This window comes from Pipra filicauda, unplaced genomic scaffold, assembly GCF_003945595.2.
Source record: "Pipra filicauda isolate LSUMZ 115617 unplaced genomic scaffold, ASM394559v2 scaffold346_size766342_pilon, whole genome shotgun sequence".
Lineage (NCBI taxonomy): Eukaryota > Metazoa > Chordata > Aves > Passeriformes > Pipridae > Pipra > Pipra filicauda.
Window position 1 is genome coordinate 744459 of NW_024104472.1, and position 19985 is coordinate 764443.

Below are 19985 nucleotides of genomic sequence, written 5' to 3' on the forward strand. Positions count from 1 at the left end.
AAGTGATTGAAAAAAATTTTCGTAAGTTCTGGTTGAGTATGAAATTTGGAGACATCATCTTTGATTTAGGAAATTTCTGAGCCTTAAATTTCAGGACGCTAAGAAAGTTAGAAAGCAATCAGTATGACTGCTCTATTCTTTCACTCTTTTCTTGTCTACTGCTGGAAATAGCTTGACTCCGGTACAGCTGATTTTGAGTCATGTCTTTTTTTAACATGTATCTCTATTTGACAATTTCCAGTGTGTAAGCTAGTCATCTTAGTTATAAAGAATAATTTCCATGTGTCTGAGAACATCTCAAGTATTTATTTTTATTTTTCTATTGACAAATAATTTTAAAAGATGCTAAGTACTGTTTACTGTATTTAGGCTTTTGCAGCCCAAGAGGACTTGGAAAAGACCAAAGAAGAATTGAAATCTGTGATGTCTGCTCCTCCTCCACCCCCTCCCCCACCAGTTATTCCTCCAACAGAGAATGAACATGATGAACATGATGAGAACAATGCTGAAGCCAGTGCTGAACTGTCTTCTGATGGTGTTATGAATCACAGGAGTGAAGAAGAACGGGTAACAGAAACACAGAAAAACGAACGTGTTAAGAAACAGCTCCAGGTAATGAAAATTCATAGTTGTGTCAACATAATTCAGGCATTGGGTTTTCATTCTTTTTTTGTCAAAAATCTCGTTGAAGTTATGGTGTGCCAAGGAAACAGGCTTTTTAAGATTTACTAGGTTTATTACTAATTTACCAACAAGTATCATTCATAGTGTTCTAGAAGTGGAATAGATAGGTTGCATGTAAGGTTGTGCTTTATAGCTTAAAAGTGTTGGTATGTTGTTGCATTGGCCAGTAAACGTGTCTAATAATTATATAATGTCCAGGACATTGAATGTTATAATGCTTTCCTTTCCCAATACCAAAACTCATTAAATGGTATGAACAGAAGCTTGCTTAATATTATTTGTGTGTGTTTGCAGTCATTCACAGATGTTGCAAATGCAAAAACTCAATTATACCCATTTTGGATTAATCTTATTTCCCTGAAATGGAGTGTTTCCTCCTAAAAAGTCTTACCCCTCGAAGTATGTTTTATGTTAGTGGTAACCCTTTTCCTGGTTATGAAATGTCTATTTGGGAAGAAAACAGAAAAAAATGGAAAGCTGCTACTTTTTCTGCTATCAGTATCTTAGTAGTGTGTATGTGTAATGTTCTTCCTGCTTGGTTGTCACTGAATAGGATCAGGGAGAAATAGAAGAGCTGTCTTTAGTCAAGCAAAAATTTAAAAATAAGGTGATTTCCCTGCTTTATCCTGCTGGTCCCTTTCTTCTTGGATGTTATGGTGTACGAGGCTTTGGTGTTTTTTTTTTTTTTTTTTTTTGTTTGATGCTCACACTTAAGTAAGGAAAGAATCCTATGCTCTCCTTATCTTTCCTTCTGCATTCTTTCTGATAGACCTCACAACTTGAACAGCACAAGCATTTCATAGGTTGACATTCAAGAAATTCTTATCCAAATTGCAGAGTAGTTATTACCAGAAACTCCAGAATCATTAAAAGATTAGTCAGAGCACTTAAATATAAATATTTTATTCAACAGGCTTTAAGTTCTGAGTTGGCTCAAGCCAGAGATGAAACCAAGAAAACACAAAATGATGTCCTTCATGCTGAGAATGTTAAAGCAGGCCGCGATAAGTACAAGACTCTCCGACAAATCCGACAAGGCAATACAAAGCAGCGTATTGATGAGTTTGAAGCAATGTGAGAGCTGTTATTTTGCATATATGTTCCTCGTAAAGCTGAACCACCAACTGAGAAAAAAAAGCAGGCCTTTGCAGATTTGATGGATTGCACCCCACTTTGCCAAAGCACTTAATACCAGGTTGACTACAATGACTAGAAGACAAATTTTTAGGGAAGCTATTCCGCAGTAAGGCAGTCTATCAACCCTAGGTTTTGGGGGGGAGGGTGCGGAGGTTAATAGCACTTTTTTCTTCATTGTGTTTTCAGTTTCTTTGCTTGTTTTTTGTTTTTTTCCCCTTTGGAAACAGATGTGAAGCATACAGTGACTGACAAGTGTATATATTGCTTAACTTTAAGAAATAGAAAGAAGAATGGAACTGAACCTAAACTGGATAGGTACTATTTCAGTATGAAGTTTGAAATTAGTTTTCAATGTTAACTACACCATTAAGAGTTTGATATTTGCTGACTTCCAGTTTGGTTGTTTTTTCCTTGTTTTGGTTTTTTTTGTTTTGTTTTTGTGTTTTGTTTTTTTGGTTTTTTCCCAAGTGAAATTCTTTGGTGTTTCATATCCTGTCATCATTGATGGTTTTCTTTGCCTACCTGTTCACAAAGGTCTGGATGGCAGGTGGTAGTTCCAGGAAATGTTTTTAAATGGAACACTACCTGTGGGCAGCACATGGCTGCTGATAGGCTTGAGTAAGTATTGATTTCCTAGGTAATACTTTTAGATGTGTAAAGTGTTCTAATGCAGCAAAGAGGGGAAAAAATAAACAAAGCTTAATGTGCAATTTGCTTGTAATTATTTTATTTGCAGTAGGGAGACCTGGACCTTTCTGGCAAGGGAGCATATGAAAACATCAGTCCCAGGGAGGGGACAGTATCCTACCTCACTACTATGTACATGATGACCGGTCCTTCAAACACCATGAAAAAACTGTTTAAATTGACCATCGCTACACAGTGAATAGTCAATTGCTAGGAGCCTTCACTCCTAGGATTTTATTTTACTTTAGGATGGATTTATAGTGCTAAATACTGTCTAACTGCCTTCTGTTGACTTTAAATTGTGAAAACATCTGATGTATTTTAAAGCTGTAACCTGTCACTGGTATACTATCTTCTGGGAGGGGTGTAGAATGTGCATGTCAGTCAGCTTGGGTTTCCAAATACAAAATGAAAGTTCCCAGAATTGGAGTAGAAGTGTTGTAGCTTCAGTTTTCAGTGAAGCTAGTATTGTAATTGTCATATCTGATGTCAGATCATTAAGTCCTTTCCCTCTTGAAAAGGAGACCTGCTTTTTTGAGAAATTTGCTTATAAATTGAACTTTATTAACAACTTTACAGTTAATGTGGACTGCAATTATTCCTTATGTTAGAGAACTCTACTAAATACCTACAGTGGAAGAACCTAACTTTCTCTGAGGATGGTTCAGCTTTTATTCCTGTTTGATATTATGCACTCATAAATTTACACTTATCTATTAAATTTTGCCATTTTATTAAACTTTTTTTTCATGCACAATAGGTTTAAATTTCTTACAAACAGTCCAACTAAGTTTTTTTTTATTTTGCGGAGTAAAAGTTTGGCTATGTGGGGTGACATCATGAAAATTAAATAAAGATACATTAATATATTTTTGGTTTGTGGGGCTAAACATATCTGCTTCACCTTGAAGGCTGATGTGCAGATGCTGTGCACATGCTTCAAAATGCTGCTTGGTGGAAGTTGGTGTTTCAACTTGCAGTGCATTGTAAGAACAGTTTTTGTTTCATAGGCTTCATACACCGAAGCTTAAGCAAATTTCTGAAGTATTCAAACAGTTTGCCATAGCAGGTGAAATACTGTGCTTCCAGTGAGTTTTCATTTTTCCCTGGAAAGTGTGCACTAACACTGATACATCAGTTTCAGTGTTGGGAAAAAACACCAGTAAAGTTTATTGTTCATAAATCTACAACATATAGGGTAGGGCTAAATGAATTAGATCCATTTATAAAGTTGTGTGATTCTTTTTGGGTTTTTTTTTGTTTGTTTGTTTTGTTTTTTAAAATCTAAACAACCAGGAACAACCATTTGTAATACAGACTTTCACAATGAACAAAGTGGTAATAGCTGCTGTCACCAGCAGTTGGGAACACTTACTGGTGCAGAAATACTAAGAATACATTTAATGATTACTTGGTGAAGTAATTTTCCACATGCTTTTTCCTTTAGCATCATGTTTTTGTGTTGTACAATTAAGCTACAATTACATCTACTATTTTGGATAACATTCATTGGTTAACAATAAAGAGATAAAGTTAATTTCTCTGAGGTCCATTGTTGTTATTTAATGCCCTTTATTTCTGACAGCTTTACTGAGCACACTCCAGTGGTGTTTTCTAGAGAAGTGTACAAATTTTGACTATCTTTTGTTTGACACTCTGGTCAGAATGGAAAAAAAATCATATTGTATCCCTAGAGAATGGTGTTTTGCTTAAGAAATTATCACATACAGTTGGGAGGAAGCACTGGTGTTTGTCGATTCAAAATAGGATGTGAATCATCAGAGCAAACTTGCTCTCTTGAGAACAGAGGATAATTTGGTCATATAAGAACTCTGTGGGAAATGTAAGAACTTTCAATCACTGCCTATGTAATGCTTAGCCCAGGATAAGTGAAATTTAGTTTAATGGGTCAATATCTTAAGCACTGAGAAACTTTGAAGTGTTTTTTTGATAACTGCACATTACAGTGGACAGTGCTATCAAATACATGTATGGCCGTATGTTTCAGGTAAGAGCAAGTTAATGGGCTTTCTCATCTCTCTAATACACATGGAAGAATCCCATGTGAGTAGGTATACAAACTATCTGCTAAGCAGTTCTTGCATAAATTAGACCTCCTCTCAGGTGACATTCTATTCTCTCTTATATTTGTTTGGCCTTGTACTCAGTACATACACATGACCCTTTTTGTTACTCCATAGGGCAGAATTGCTATGAGGAATTAAAATGTTTACTTCATACTTTTAACTGTGCGTATTTCTAGTTTGATATTTCTCTCTTCTTGGAGCCCCTCTTGCTGAAGCATTAGATTTGAGGTTTGTGACTTTAGTTAGAGAGCTTCTGCATAGGTATGTAGCTTCAGAATATTGTGCTTGAAAGGGGAGGTAAATGCTTTAAGGGATTATATTTTTAAAAATATGCTCTTGAGGTGGAGAGAAAAGGATGCAAAATAGTGCCCCTGTTTACAGGCCAGACTAATACATTTGAGCAGAGCACCTCATTGTGAAAGAAGATATTCTGTCTTCTTGAAGTAGTCCCCTCTTCACCTCAAAACCTGTATTTTCTGTTGCCTGTACCAGTTTGAAAAGCATGATTGTGCTTTTGCTTCTGAAAACATGTTCTCTAGGGCTGTTCATGTTAACTGCCTTAAGCACCACTGGGAATAAAGGAGGTTTGTTCTAAATGAAATATTTCAAACTTCTGAGAGCAAAGTACCTCAAATATGTTTTCTAAGTTTTTAAAGGAAATATAGAGATTAGAATGATTAGTTAAAACCTTTTGCTCTTGAAAAGGAACTTTTATGCAAGCATTTGCCATGTCTGTTCACATGTGGATAATCTAAAAAGTTGTTCTGCCCAAGACATCAGATTAGTTTCAAGAATCAGGGATTTTAACAAAAGTGAGGTATCCCAGTGGTGTAGTTGATCCTAAAGTTCGTAAATGTACTTTCTGAGTAAAAATATCACCATAAGAAAATTGAAAGCTTCCTTACAAAACAGCAAAGTTCCCTTATTAACAGAAGTTTTCTCATACACATAATTTGTCTTGGCTAGGTGATAGGATTTTCCTGGAAAATGTAGGAAGTGTCAATGGATCAGCATGCAAACTGTGGTGATTTCTTTGACCCCCTCAGAGCACATTCTGCTGTTTGTGCTTGGAGATGGAGAGCACCGGCCTCCCAGCTGAGATGCTGTGCTGGCTGCCAGCTGGGCAGGTGGCTCAGGAGGTGGTTCTGGCTGGCTGTAGCAGACACCTGCCAGTCAGTGTGTCCCTCTGCTCCATTCCCAAGCAGCACGGAGCAGTGTCTTTCCTCCCCAGCCACTTGGTCTGCAGGCATGTGAGTTCTATATGACTGGTCCTTTTCCCAGTTTGAGGACCCAGTCAGCAGCAAGGAGCAACTTAGGTCTGGAAGGGGCAGCATTAATGGTAGAGAGCTCTAAGAAGGAAACAAACACAAATGTTATGTGCTATAATCCCTTACTGGCCCACTTATTCACTTGTGTTAAAGACTCATTTTCAGTGTACTACTGCAGTATCTGTGTGACCAATAATTTGTTTAGCAAATTCAGCCAATTTGCTGGAGTGAGTTTCACTCTTCACTTCACTGGGCTGAGTCTAGATCTAAAGACATAGGCCAGTTTTTTGATTTTGTTTTGATTAGTGGTGTTTGTCACTTGTGTTCGTTTTACTGTTTGAGTTGATAAACTGCTGCTTCGGAGTGCATTTAGAGAAACTTTGGCTTTTTTTGCTTTTTCTTCCTTCCATGCAAGGAGATTGCCGCCATGCCAAATGTGTGTGTTTCGTTCAGTGTGAATGAAGTGGGCTCACCAACCCCAAAAGGGTTTCCCACCAAACCATCACATTTCTTCACAAGAAGGGACCACAATATCTGCAGCAGTGCCTGCAATATTCTAGATATTCAGGAAGAGACAGCTTATGCCCACATAGCTCATAGCTCAGGAAAGACAAAATTAGCAAAAGGAAATGGAGCATTTTGAATTGCTGCTATTCTATGAGGTGTTTATATTGGCTTTTGTAAATAATGTGTCAGAGTGTTTCTTTTCACAGCAGTAGGCTTTAGGCATCAGAAGAAACGAGGGCAGATGGAAATGCACATCAAAGGAGAAGGCCTGCTTGGTGTAAATATTCCTAATGCACGTGTGCATAACAGTTAATGTTTCCTGTGCTCTGGATAAGTGGATCAGGTGAAAAGAGATCAAGCTCAGAGGTAGGACAATTGCATTGCTTTTTCTGCTTGTTTGGGGTTTTTTTGTCTGTTTGTTTACTTTTAAGCTACCGTATTTACAGAAGAGGAGGTGCCATTATCTGAAGGCTGTTAGAAAGCCTGCTGCCCAGAACCAAAAGGTCTTGGAGTTCTTCAGGCCATGTGCTCCCAGACTGGCTTCTGTATTATAACTTGCTGAATTTCAGCAGAAGACATTCTCTGCAGTCTGGTAATTTTGCCTTAGCACGTGTGTGCATTGACAAGAGCTGTCTGTGTCCATGCAGTGTTCTGGCTGTCCCACTGCTTGTTCCGGCAACACAAACCCCCTGTGTACCCATGTGAAACAGTAATCGCAGGACAGGCTCTGTGACCGCATACGCTGAACTCTGCGGGATCTTGTATCCAATCTACAGCTCCCTATGGCCTCAGCTTTCACACTTCTTATTCACCCTTGATTTCTTCATTAAACTTGATACAGTATTTAACTTCTTAATCTCTAGCTTCAGTAAGGTTCTACTAAACTGCACTTCCAGTGAATTGTTGACTACTGTGTCAAATGTTTTCTTAAAATACGTTATACTGAGGAGCTGAAGTTGCCACACTTTACTTTTATTTAAATAGCACTTTGATTAATTAATAATCCCTGTGAATATGGTAATTCCAGTTGTATTGCCATAAAGAGATTAATTTGCATTGGGACTGAGGCTCAAAACTTTTCTGCCAAGCGTACGTTGAACTCCAACAAAATAAGTTGAGAAATAACATCCGGAATACACAGACCAGCCGATCCTGCCACCACCTTTGTTTTGGGAACAAATTCATTTAGGTGTAGGGATTTGGGACAGGACCCTTGTTCACACATCAGAAAAATTTCTAAAAATGGTAAGAAATTTTTGTACTATTAATTGGCACTTCTGCTGTTTGTTTCCTGTCTTTAATAGTTTTTCTTCAGTTAAATTCACTTTTTGAATTCTCAGATCTCTTCTCTTGTGAACAGTAGTTCGGGCATCCATCTTGCTGCTCTGTGCTAATTGTTGTATTCCATAGCATTTGGAAACACAGCTCTTACTCTTCTTTTGCATTTAGGATCTTGGCGTTGTTTTCAACAAAGCCAGTGAACTCATCTTTAAATTTAGAGCACTTACTGCTGCTCCTTGGAATAATCTTTGGATTGATTTTGGCTACATGTCTTCTTGTCAGTTCACACATGGCATATGCCACCCTATAGAATAAATAACTGTATTGACTAGGTAATAATTTCTGGTAGCTTTCTGGAAAACAGAATGTCAGAAAACAACTATGTTAATGCAGAATCTGAATTACAGTGTTTATACCTACGAGGTTCAACTTGGAGCCCAGCCCTACTCAAACACACAAGGGAGCACGTGGAAGAGAAATTCTGTGCTGTCGCTGTGTAGCTCATCTGTCTGCCTGGACTAGGCAAGAGAAAGCACTGGAGCAGGATGGTAATACCTGCCCAAACAACAGAGTTATCAGGCACAACTGCGTGGTGCTGTGGCTTTGCTTTTCCACACAACAGGTGTGCTGGATGTAAAAATACTGGGGAAAAAAACCCAACAAAAAACCTCCATGAAATAGTTGTTTTTTCCTGTGGAGCCTTATTTAAGAGAGTTATGCTTATATTCCTGCCTGGCTTTGCAGGTCACCCTGGTAAAAACTCAACTCTATAGCATAAGCGCAGATACCTGAGAGGAGGAGTCGGGTATCCCATGGCTCTTCAGCCCATCTTGTCTTTAAGAAGCTGTTGCAGGTGTGTGTGGGAAAGGTCTTATACCTATCTCTGTTCATTTTAACACGGGACCATGAAAATAAAATCTAGAGAACCTTCTTTCTACCAGTGACTTCTGTATCCTTTGGGGTGGCCCTTTCGTATGTGTTTCTCCCACTCTCTGAACTGGTTCTTCTCACCTCTCTTTTCTTGCTTTACTGCTGGGTTTGGCCTTGTCTTTGGTGTTTTGTTTGGTTTTTGCTTGTTTTTTCGCTTGCTTCTTTTTCTTGCTAATGTGTCATGCCATGTATTTCATCCAAAGAATAGATTTCAGTTTAGATCACTGAGATCTTTAATGCAATTAAATAACTTTGTTTCAGTAGGAGAATGCAAATTAAGACAAGGAAGGGCAATGTTAGGTAATCGTTAGTTTAAAAACATTGTGGGGGAAGGTTTAAGCCTTAAGTCTTAGCAAAAAAATATGTTGCATTAGCTGACTACTTAAACTACAAGGTGAAAACTAGAGGCAGACAGCTACATATGGCATGGTGGACTTCTCAAACTAAATTCATGATAGAAAAGTAATTTGGTAAAATTCACCAGGCTTTTTATTTATTTGCATTTACTGGATTATTTAGAGAGCACTAAAGAAGAAAATATTGTGTACTTCATTCTTCAGTCATATTTCCTTTAATTGCTTCTATTGTGGCTTATTCTACCAATTTAAAAGTAAAAATGCTTTTTTTCCTCCCTGGTGATTTTGTAAAATTGTGTTTTGCCTATGACACTGTAACTAGCTTTGCAATATGAAGCTTAATGGATGAAACTGTTTTCTGAGGGGAAGGTATTATGATTTGCTTTGTGTTTAACTGAGCTTGATAATTTGTGTGTGCGTGTGTATATATATATGTATACACATACATACTAAAAAAATGCATATATAGCATGGTTAAACTGGAGATTTCTAATACAGCATGTGGCATCAGTCCTTGTAATGGCTGTATTAAAGTGAAATACACAAGTTGCTACTTATATAAACTTTGATCTTGAATAGTTTTAGAAGTGATACTTTTTAAAACTGTGTTTAAAATACGATTTAATAGAATATTACAGCAGGCAGAGAGTGAGTGTAGTTCGGTTTTGTCCTTGATCTCAAAATCAGGTCTACTTACCTGCACGTTTGATTTTAGCTTCCTGTGAATGCCAGTTGTTTCTGGCATTCTCTTAGTACCAGGAAACACTTCATTGGTTTCAGTGGTGCCTTCACAGCCTACAGTTTCACTCACTGACAGAAACCCATTTCTTCTCCCCACCCCTGTCCAGGAATTGCTGTCAGACTTTTAAAACACCAGACTTAACCACACGTCTTATTTGCTTATGCTCAAGCTCTGGAAGTTCTCACTGACTTTCTGTGCCAGAAAATGATTTGTGTGGGAAACAGGCCGTGATGTAAATTTGATGTAATGTTCCTACACGTTACATGTTCTAGCTGCATTTGTAAATGTAAAAAAGAGTGCTACTGAAGGCTTCTTACTTTTAAATAGCTATTCCCTCTGCTTACTAATGACAAAGAGAATCTGGTAATTCAGTATTTTTCCTGAATCCTTTTAAATAAAATTCTGGTATATTAATACTTAGAGCTGAAGTGTTTCATTCTCTAAAACAATTAGAATGAGAGGTTCACACTGTAAGAAGGCTGAATGTAAAATACTAGTTATTATTATATTTAAGGAAGTCATTCTCCAAAAGGAAAGCAATTTTCAAGCCACTTCAGCAATGAATTGTAAAAATTATCAATGAATTGTAGCAATTCAACAATGAATTGTAAAAATCAACATGGAAAATACAGTTTTGAAATGTGTCTTCACTGAAGTAAGTTTTGACTCATTGTAAAGATTTCCACCACAGAACTTTAAACTTTAGGAGAGAAATCAATTTGAGAGGTTCTTTATGCTGTCATCACCTTTTCTCCAAAAGGCTCATGCAAGGCAACAAACTGAATAAACTAAGCACTAGAGTTTATACTGCAAATGGCACATCTACTGTGCTAAAAGGAAAAGATGTCTGAAATCATACTGGCTGTGATTGAATGTTCTACAAATATGTCCTATATTGGGTGTATTTGGGCACAAGGCATCTTACTTAAGCCACCTTTGGGAGCAGTTTTAACACAGTCTTTTACTTATGTTGCACTCAGCTGTGGTTTGTGTTACCTGCAACAGCAAATTGGTCCTTTAGAACTACTCTCTGGGTGGATTTTCAGTTGGATTCTTTATACTGCTAAAATTTTCTATCAAAACTGAACTGGTATGTGCAGAAATTTGGCATAGAAGAGTCCTTAAAGAGAGTTGGACCTGCTCGTCAAGCTGAAAGTCAACAAACACAGGTTCTGGGTGTCCCTGGGGCCTTGGCCACAAGAATCATGTGTTTCTTAAATCACTCTGTTTCTAATGCTCCCTCATTCTGCTGACATCTTAAGAAAGAAAGTTCAGTCAGAAATTAAATACGGAATAAGTAGAGGGAGTGAGGTATGGCTCATGTGACATTGCTGCATATTTCTATCTATTGTTTTTGTTTAGTATTATTTTGCTAAATCTGTTTGATCTCTCTGTGTCTTTCTATGCAGGTTACAAAAGTACGATCTCTTGCAGCCCTTAGGATAGGAGCAAGGTAAAGATCAGCAGAAGACCTGGGGTCTGCCAAGGCCTGCTATTGCACTTCTGTAAATCTCGACAATATACAGCGCTTTAAATTAGGTGCTGCCTGGTCTGTGAAGAGTTTTTTGGAAGGACCAGGAAGTGCTGTTACAACATTTCATTAGTGTTTCGTTCTCTCTGGTCTTTAAATCCTTCCTTGTGGTCTTTTCCCAGGAGAAAATTAGCTTTTTGAAGTATTTAAGCTGTTGTTCTTCCCAGGAAAACAGGAAATAATACTAATATGTTAATCTTTAACATGTAATGGGATGTGCTAGAGTGAACGGTAATGTGACCTTTCAAAGTGCTTGAGGGATCCTGTAGGCTTTGCTCATGAGTATTGTTGTATGGGAAGCCTGACTCTATATCCAGCCTGGGTAAAGTGTAATAATAGTAGATACTTTCCAAGTTTTATTGGTTTTCTACACAATTTCTAATGGCCTTGATGATACATGAATAGTGTCAGGTAATTTTCTAATGTAAACCTCCCAGTTTACTATGTCTGTACATACACGTGCAGTGTAAGCCCCCGTTGCTCCTTGCCCTTTTGTACGCTGTCAGGATGTGCATACTGTGTATACGTAACTGCGTCGAACTGTGCGCCCTGCACAACAGCCTAAATAAATGGGTTTTAACATTAATCCAGAGAATCACTATTCATTTGACAATCAGTGGTGCTACTGAATTTTCTTTTGCTTCTCTCAGAAGTTTAATTTTGTTGCACCAATCCAAAGGGGAGTTTTCAAGTCTTGTGCTACGACCACATAAGCCAATGGGAGGCTTTATTTGCAAAGAATGGATTGCTCTTAAAGGAAAAGATATCTGGTAATTAAGGAAGCTTGTAATTGAGTAGATGGGGATCCAAATTATTCCTAAATTCAGCTAGCACCCCCTGGGAATGTAGAAAACCTCAGTATATTCCTCACAATGTGCCTTGTGTTCCTCACAGTGCCTTCTTGCACAATGGCCTGCTGCACTGGGAACTGTGCGGGTAGATCCGTCGGAGGACTTGCATTTGAAACAGCAGTGCCAAAGCCTTACAACATGTGCCCAAAATCATTAGCTGATAACTGCCCAAGGAGGGAGCTGCCTCAGTGCTGTGCAAGCATCTGGGAAGCTGGGTGTTGCTGGGAACAGCCCTCCAGCTTGGCCAATGGAGGGGAGGCTGTGTGGGTTGGGAGCCCCGTCCTCTATTCCTCAGGACCGTGGGTGGGTAGGATAGGCTGTGGGTCATTGCCAGCCTCCTGCTGAAACCCCTGCAGAGTCAGGGGCTGTCCAGAAGGAAACTTCCTCTGCCTCTGACTGGTACACCAGGACACCACCAGTTGAAGCAAGACCCTGGCTCAGCCCTTGGAAGACAAGGTATGGGTTTAGGATGCCAAGAGGACCATAAAATCCAGAGCTGTGGAATTTCAGGGGCTGCTTTGCATATGTAGGACAGCACTGGGGTCTCAAGACCAGCTTGCTCAGCACTTGAATGATTCTTGTAACATTGTTTCTGCAGCCTCCCTCTCCGTGTGTGACTCATGTTGGCGGTAAGAGATGTTCCTGGTGCTTAGGGGATCAAGGCACAGTGGCCTCCATGAGTTTTATGTCTAGCAAGATTTAGAAGTGTTTCTGCAATAGCTGCCACTTGGAGCAGCCTTCTTTAGGACTGTGTTTGCTTCGGGTACCAACAGTGAAAGGTAATAAGACCTTCCATGCAAACGCATCTTCAGTACAACCACAAAATGTTCCTGAGGATTTTATCTATTCTTGTGCTGCCCTTGCTGATGTCTGCCTACAATGCTTTTTTGGCTTCTCTGGTGCATGTCCTGAAGAGGGGGAATTGGGCAAGATGAAGTGTAATCATGTACCTTAGCAGCCAGATTTAAAAACAGAAACATGAAAGCAGCGATTTTGATGTAATGAAAGCTTTGGGCTCACTCTCACTGCTGTTTGTAGCATTTGTAGCACTGCTGATTTCTTCAAGCTGCTCTGGTCTAGCTATGAGTGGCAGCTTGTTAGCTGGAATGTGCAAGTTCACACCTGCTACTGGGAGCTGGCTGGAGCTGGTCCAGGAAGGGGTGGCAGCTCTCCACTGGCAGCTGCTGGAGGACCCAGCCTGGGGACAGCACCTCCTCCACTGCACCAGCCACTTGATATGAGCCTTAATGGCTGGAAGTGGTCATGGTCTTCCCTGTGGGGTGGCAGTCGTGCCTGTGGTCAGATACAGGAGGTTTCTCAGTCACCTCTGTGCTGGTCTGGATTTTGCCCAGATGAGGATGTTGTTGGAATAGCAGAGTGGTATTTACCTGTAGGCAAAGATCTGTCTGAACTGAAGTGTTGTAGCTGTGTTGTATGATGGAAAGTGCTGTCCTGTAGGGAAGGAAAGCGTGAATTCAATCATGCCTGTGAATACCTGAAATCAAAGAGCAGTGCCTGGTCTGTAAGGCAGGAAGCAACTTGATTGCCACTTGAAAGTTGGTGGTGTCCTTCCCTGTCCCTCTCTTCTCCATGCCATTTCCACACTCAACATCTGGCCAGCAGTTTTGCTTGTCCTTGTGGAAGTTCGTCATGGGTCTTTCCTCTAATTTTACAAGTGGTCTTTGCATTTGTGATGGCAGCAGGGTCTGGATTGGAAAGCAGTCAGGCTGCAGCTGGCCTGGGCCAGGCAGGCACACAGTCCCTGTGGTGCAGATACCTTGGGTCTCTGGGCTTGGCCACCTCGCTGCCCTGATTGCAGAGGGCAGTGTAAATCTACAGCCATTTGGGTTTTTTTCCAGTTTTTGTGATGGCGTGACTGAAGTTCTGTTGCTGCTTTGCTTTCCATAGTTGATGTGAACTGGCAAGTTAGTGAATGAAAGCCTGCACACCTTCCCAACCCAGCAGCATCCTATGGCAGCACTTGCTGACCCTCAGCTGCGGGGTGGTATCCCATTAAATTAGTTTTGAATGTCAAAAGGGTGGAGTGAGCAAGTTAACTCTCATTTCAAGTCTGATCCAGACTTAGAATAGGGTAGCAGCCCCATTTCCTGGCAGCACGTGGCACGCTAGCACTTTCCATTTTTTATCATGCTGACATTTTCCTTTTTCTGAAATAATTCTATAGATGTAGCACATGCCAACCACAAACAGCTTTGTTGCGTCCTGTGTGCGCAGAGTTTCAGCATTAATTAAATCACTTTGTTGCAGAAGGAGCCAAGGGAAGCTCATTTAATCTGGTATTAAATAAACAAAAAAGCAAACATATCATGGCTCTCTGCAGTTCCTGGAGCATTTGCCTCTCTTCAGCCATGGTGACCACAACAAGAGCAGGGCAGCCTGCGAACACTGTGGGCAGGTTGGTGCTGAGGGTCACCGTGGTCTGCACCCTACAAAAATCCCAGAGTGTTTAATGGTGTTTAAGCCCCAGCAGATCTGTGGTTGTAGTCAGTCTGCAAACATGTGGCTCATGCCAGTCACCAACAGTTGCTGGAGCACAAGGTGCTGCTCTGGTTTATGAGGTGGCTGCAGTGGGAGGTCAGGTAGGAAAACTCACTGTCTGAGGTGGGGAGTTCTGCTACTTAATTCAGTTCATTTTTTTTCCCTAGAAAAATAGAATTTCTGTTTCAGAAAGTGGTAAAATATACATTAAAATCCAGGATTGTGAATACCTGAAAGCTTTGTATAGGTGGATGAAAATCAAATTCCTTCTCCCTCCTCACAGCCACCCTGGCCAGACCTCAGTGTAATTTCCCCCTTTTCCGGCTGCTTCCTAAGGGCTGGAATGTTGGGTCACCCAAACCCCTGCTGTCAGGTCTGGTTCCAGGGTGCAGTCAGGGATCTGTGTAAGGTGAGCCCAGCCAACGTGAACATTGCCAGCTCCTTATCCCTACACTCCCCTTGCTTACACTTCACCCAGCTCATGTAAATTAATAGCAGCGTTGGATTTCCGTCATATCTACCTGCTGCTCTTGGCAAGTTCAACCCTGAGCTGGGGAAAAAAAAAGCTTGGCTGTTGCTATGGAGACCATTAGATAGAGTGATACCAGGAACATCTTCCACACTGGTACCACAGGGTGCTCACATGTAGGTCCCAGCACGCAGCTGCTTGCTGTGGAGGGAGTGGGGCACCCCCCTTCTCCTCAACCTATTCCTGTAATGCTCTGTGGGAGTCCAATGAGGACTGATTTCCTGGGTCTCCTACAAGCTGGATTTAGGCAGGTCTTCCTCAGCTTGGAACTTCTCTCAAGCTCTCTTCGAACAGGCTTGTGGGTTGGACATGTCCCCAGGAACGGGCAGAGAAATGCAAGGCAGCAGCTCCTTCCTGGTGCTGGCTCTAGGACTCTGGGAGCCTACTGTGTGATTGGAAAGGCTCAATGAAACGGGGTGTGCGACAAAACTGGTTGGTGGAGGAAGTTTCAATCATTTTCAATGCTTCTGCTACTCGTTCTGCCAGGGCAGGTGTGTCGGGAGTGGGTCCTGAGGTTACTTAACACAGGTCCTCTGTTGAAGAGCAGGATGATGGTGACATTTAATGCATGTGCTCATAATGTCCCCAGTTCCTTGCCAGCTTTTTTGCTACAGTCAAAGCAAAGGGAGTAGTTCATGCACTGTGGCACAAAATCTCTAAATGTCCCTTCCGTTTCTTCAGCAGAGTGAGCTCAAAGATTCTGTGAGGCTGGAGGATGCTGACCAGAGCAGCCAAAGTGACAGTTTGTCCTGCTTGGAAATGATCTTGCAAGGAGCATCCCTATGTGCTTGTACAACAGCCTCTCCTCTAGCTCCTCTAGACAAGGTCATGCAAGTTGTCCAAGTTCAGGTTGCACCTGGGTCAGGGCCATCCTAGACATAACTACAGACTGGGAGAACTCACTGAGAGCAGCCCTGTGGAGAAGACTTGGGGTTTCTTGTGGATGAAAAGCTGGACATGAGTCACCAATGTGTGTTCACAGCCCAGAAAGCCAGTCGTATTCTGGGCTGCACCAAAAGTGTGGCCAGCTGGTCCAGGGAGGCGATTCTGCCCTTCAGCTCTTGCAAGACCCCACCTGGAGCACTGCATCCAGCTCTGGGGCTGCCAACACAAGAAGGACATTGACCTGTATGAGCAGGTCCAGAGGGTAACAAAGATGATCAGCGGGCAGGAGCACCTCTCCTATAAAGTCAGGCTAAGAGAGTTGTTCAGCCTGGAGATGAGAGGCTCTGGGGAGAGCTCATCACACCTTCCAGTACCTCAAGGGGGCTTATAAAAGGGAGAGAGGACTTTTTATAGGGTCAGATAGTGATGGGGCAAAAGACAATGGTTTTAAACTAAAAGAGTATAGGTTTAGATTAGACATTAGGAAGAAATTCTTTACTCAGAGGGTGGTGAAGCACTGGAACAGGTTACCCAGAGCAGTTGTGGATATCCCATCTCTGAAAGTGTTCAAGCCCAGGCTGGATGGGACCCTGAACAACCTCATCTAATGAAAGGTGCCCCTGCCCATGGCAGGGGGGTTGGAACTTGATGACCTTTAAGGTCCCTTCCAACCCAAAACTTTCTATGATTCTATGTTTGAAACCGTTCTAATTTACTCAAAGTGAGCAGTTTTGTTGTGCAGGTAGGAACACAAAGCTAGCTATAACTCACTGCTAACTGCTTTAGAGATTTTTTTTTAATTAAACAAAAACAGCCCATCAATGAGGAAAATGAATCTTTATTTTTTTTTTCTCTAAAAGCAGAATCCGTGTACATGGTTTTTCGTATGGTTTAAAGGTGGTATGAAGATGTGAATAGTCACATCACAGAAATAATACAGAACAACCAGTGAAGGAACGAAGAGCCAGTTTGACAATTGCTTTATCAAGTAGTCCAAACATTATTTTTAACTAATGGTTTTGCCAGAGTGGACTTCAGGACAGTATTAAAATCTCACCTACTCAACACAAGTCCAGAGGAAATGAGTGGGAAAAGAACTACAAAACACAATTATTGCTGCTGTATCTGCATTTGTTTCCTTGCAGGATATTCTAGTATGCTGGGAATACAGTTTTAAAATATCAGTTTCATTAAGAATGTCATTCAGATAAATAGAAATTAACCAACCAGCCAAACTAACATGGTAAATTAGACTTCAATCTGAGACCAAAAGAAAATGGGCTGTTTTACAAAAAGCAAAGAGGTTTTGTTTTATAAGGCAGAGAGTTGATCGTTATACTTTGAAACACTGAGAACAGATGTACTTAAACAGCTCAGGAAATTTGGTTTGTAGTTGTTCCCAACAACTGCAAAGGGCAATCCTGGCCTAGTGACCTGTCAGCACCAGGGAGATCTCACCTCTCTTTGGGAGGAGGTGGCTCTCCAGCTGTGCTCCTCAAGGCCCCAGCCCTCCTGCACTTACACACACGCCAGTTTTACCCAGGTCTTCTCTAACAGCAGTAGAATTGGCCCCTGCAAGTACTTCTGTTGAAGTCAGGTGTATGTGTTTGTGTTCAGGAGACTGGGCCCTCCAAGGGCTACTGGGTACAAGAGGGAATGAGAACTATTGCAATCATTTAGGTTAAAGGGTAGACAGAGTAATAAACACTTCAAGTGCAAGTTATGACAACCCCTTAAGACCTGAAAATGGAAGCTGATAAATTATTTAAAGCACACTCTTAACTATGAACCACACACTGTATTCGGTAGTGCCTTTATAAACACCTACTTCATAAGTCCATGTGTATCAGTGTATTACCTTATACTGCACAACAAGAAAAACCCAGCACGCAGTAGGATGTTTCACACCAAAGGGACATTTCCCATGGGATTAGGTGCCTAGATCATCAGTTTCTGATGAAAGCTTAAGATATATGATATGTATTCTAGAACATCTGAAGATGAAGTCTGAACATCTCTCGTGTTACTGAGCAAAAGGTTATCTGGAGCAACCATTTTATTACAGATGATTCTAGGTTTAGTTACATGATTAATCTAAACAATGTGCCCATACATATTTAATTTGAAGAAAATTCTTAAACTATGCCTCTCTAAAATTTATGAAGTATATAAAACACATGATTTTACATTTATAAAACCTCAGCCCTTTTATAAAAAAGAAAACAAGGCCATAGTTTTAATTTTAAATCTATTGGTTTTTCTTCTCAGCAGTTTTAGTTCCTATGATAAAAAACACAACAAACAGCACTCCACCATGGCCTTATAATGCCAGGAATAAATTATCAAGTCACACTGTAAATAAAAATAAATAATTCCTAAGTTATTTTTATTAAAAAAAAATGGTCTCTTTAATTGCACAGTATTTTAAATTTTCAGTAGCAATGAAAAGTCATTTGGGTATTTTTCTAAATGCTCCAGAGAGTAGGAAAGCATTGTGTCTCACTTTTCAAGCTTTACACATCGAAAATACCTCAGTCAAACGCATCAACTGATAAAACTGAAATATTTTGGTAGTCTCTTACTGTGGCAAGATGCTGTAGTATCTCTCACCCAAGGCATTTAGTCCTCTGGTGCTCCCCTTGCTGGGCAAATGCCCCCAGCTTCCTGTTCCAAGTGAGGTACTCCGGTTTACAGCGACAGCTTTGATATTTTTGGAAAGGTGTTCTCCATGAGCTACAACTTTCCCAGCAGAAGTTCATCAACAGCTCAACAACAGTCCACATCCTCCAAGGCTGCAAAAGTCTCCTTTGAGGGCTTCACCAGAATGGCACACCTTCTTTTTGGGGTGTCACATGAACACATCAGGCTTTTGGCTCTCCCCAGACCTATTCTGCAGTGGAGGACTAAGCTACAACTCAAACATACCAAATCAAACAGGACATCTGAAAAGATATGATCTTCAGACCACTAGCAGTATCTTAAACCCACTTGCCAAATATACGTGTGTGTATATATACAAATATATATATGTGAGTCCACAAACATATTTTAAAAAATAAAAGACAACAAAGTGATTAATACTGCCATAGCCTGGGCATGTTTAGCTCAAAGATAATTATCTACAGGACATATTTAAAAACTCTAAATATTGGCAACAAGTTGTTGTATAGAAAACAGTTGTGGGCAGATGCCTAATGTATGTGTATTCAAAATACCGTGTATCTATATACTATTACTGACGTAGCTACAACAGCTTGGGATTTTATCTAAAAATACAGAGTTTCTGCTAAGTATCAAAACAACTCTCAAGTACTGAAGACAAGGGAACGTGTTGCCCTCTTCTTAGCAGAGGGACAGCCCTAACTTGAAGGTACGTAATCCTTCACTGCACCTCTACAACTCAGCTGGGGTAAAGACAGTATCACTGAACTACCTTTACTATTTAAGTATCATGGGACATTACAGGTCAGTTATTTGCATCAATGCAATGACATAAACAAAGGTTGTATTTGACCAGTATAATTGTGTCCATGTTTGTTACTAGTGTCCTCTTTAAAAGAGGACTGATCTCCTCATCATGGAGGAATTCACTCGCAACTCCTCAATCTGTTATCTCAGCAAAACAAAAGGAAGTATATTTTGTCCACAGTAAATTTGCTTTATCCAACACAAGAGAGTCTAAGGAGAACTAGCACAACACTAAAACCCACCAAATCACTCCTGCTCTTACATTTTTAACGAATTTTCAGTGCTTGAGCACAAAGCACAGAATCTATTACAAGAATTCTCTAGCAATCAACACACTTTTGGGGATTCAATACTGCATTGAGCGTATGCAGAGGCAATCAGTACTGACAACTCAGGTCCGGGCACAGCACACACGGTCCCACGCACCTCCTTGCACCATTACCACCACATGGCTAAGCCTGCTGGTCCAGTGCTCTAGGCCAGACTGCCACATGCACATGGTAGGAAGCATTCTGATGCTCACATGACAGAGAAAAAGACAAA

The 19985-nt window shown here is 40.6% G+C and overlaps 1 protein-coding gene across 4 annotated transcripts in view; it reads left to right on the top strand.

Annotated features, from left to right (window-relative positions):
• LOC113986989 (radixin) overlaps window positions 1-11796 on the top strand; it is a 44808-nt gene extending 33012 nt beyond the window's left edge. For 3 of the 4 annotated variants that reach the window (XM_027719203.2, XM_039384307.1, XM_039384308.1), the window contains 3 exons: window positions 370-612; window positions 1598-1758; window positions 11089-11796. In XM_027719203.2, coding sequence (XP_027575004.1) covers window positions 370-612; window positions 1598-1758; window positions 11089-11125 — 441 coding nt within the window. In that variant the 3' untranslated portion in view covers window positions 11126-11796. Of the gene's footprint in view, window positions 1-369; window positions 613-1597; window positions 4047-11088 lie in introns of those variants that run through there. The other variant, XM_027719207.2, reaches the window with a different exon arrangement.
• Window positions 11797-19985: the final 8189 nt, after the last annotated feature.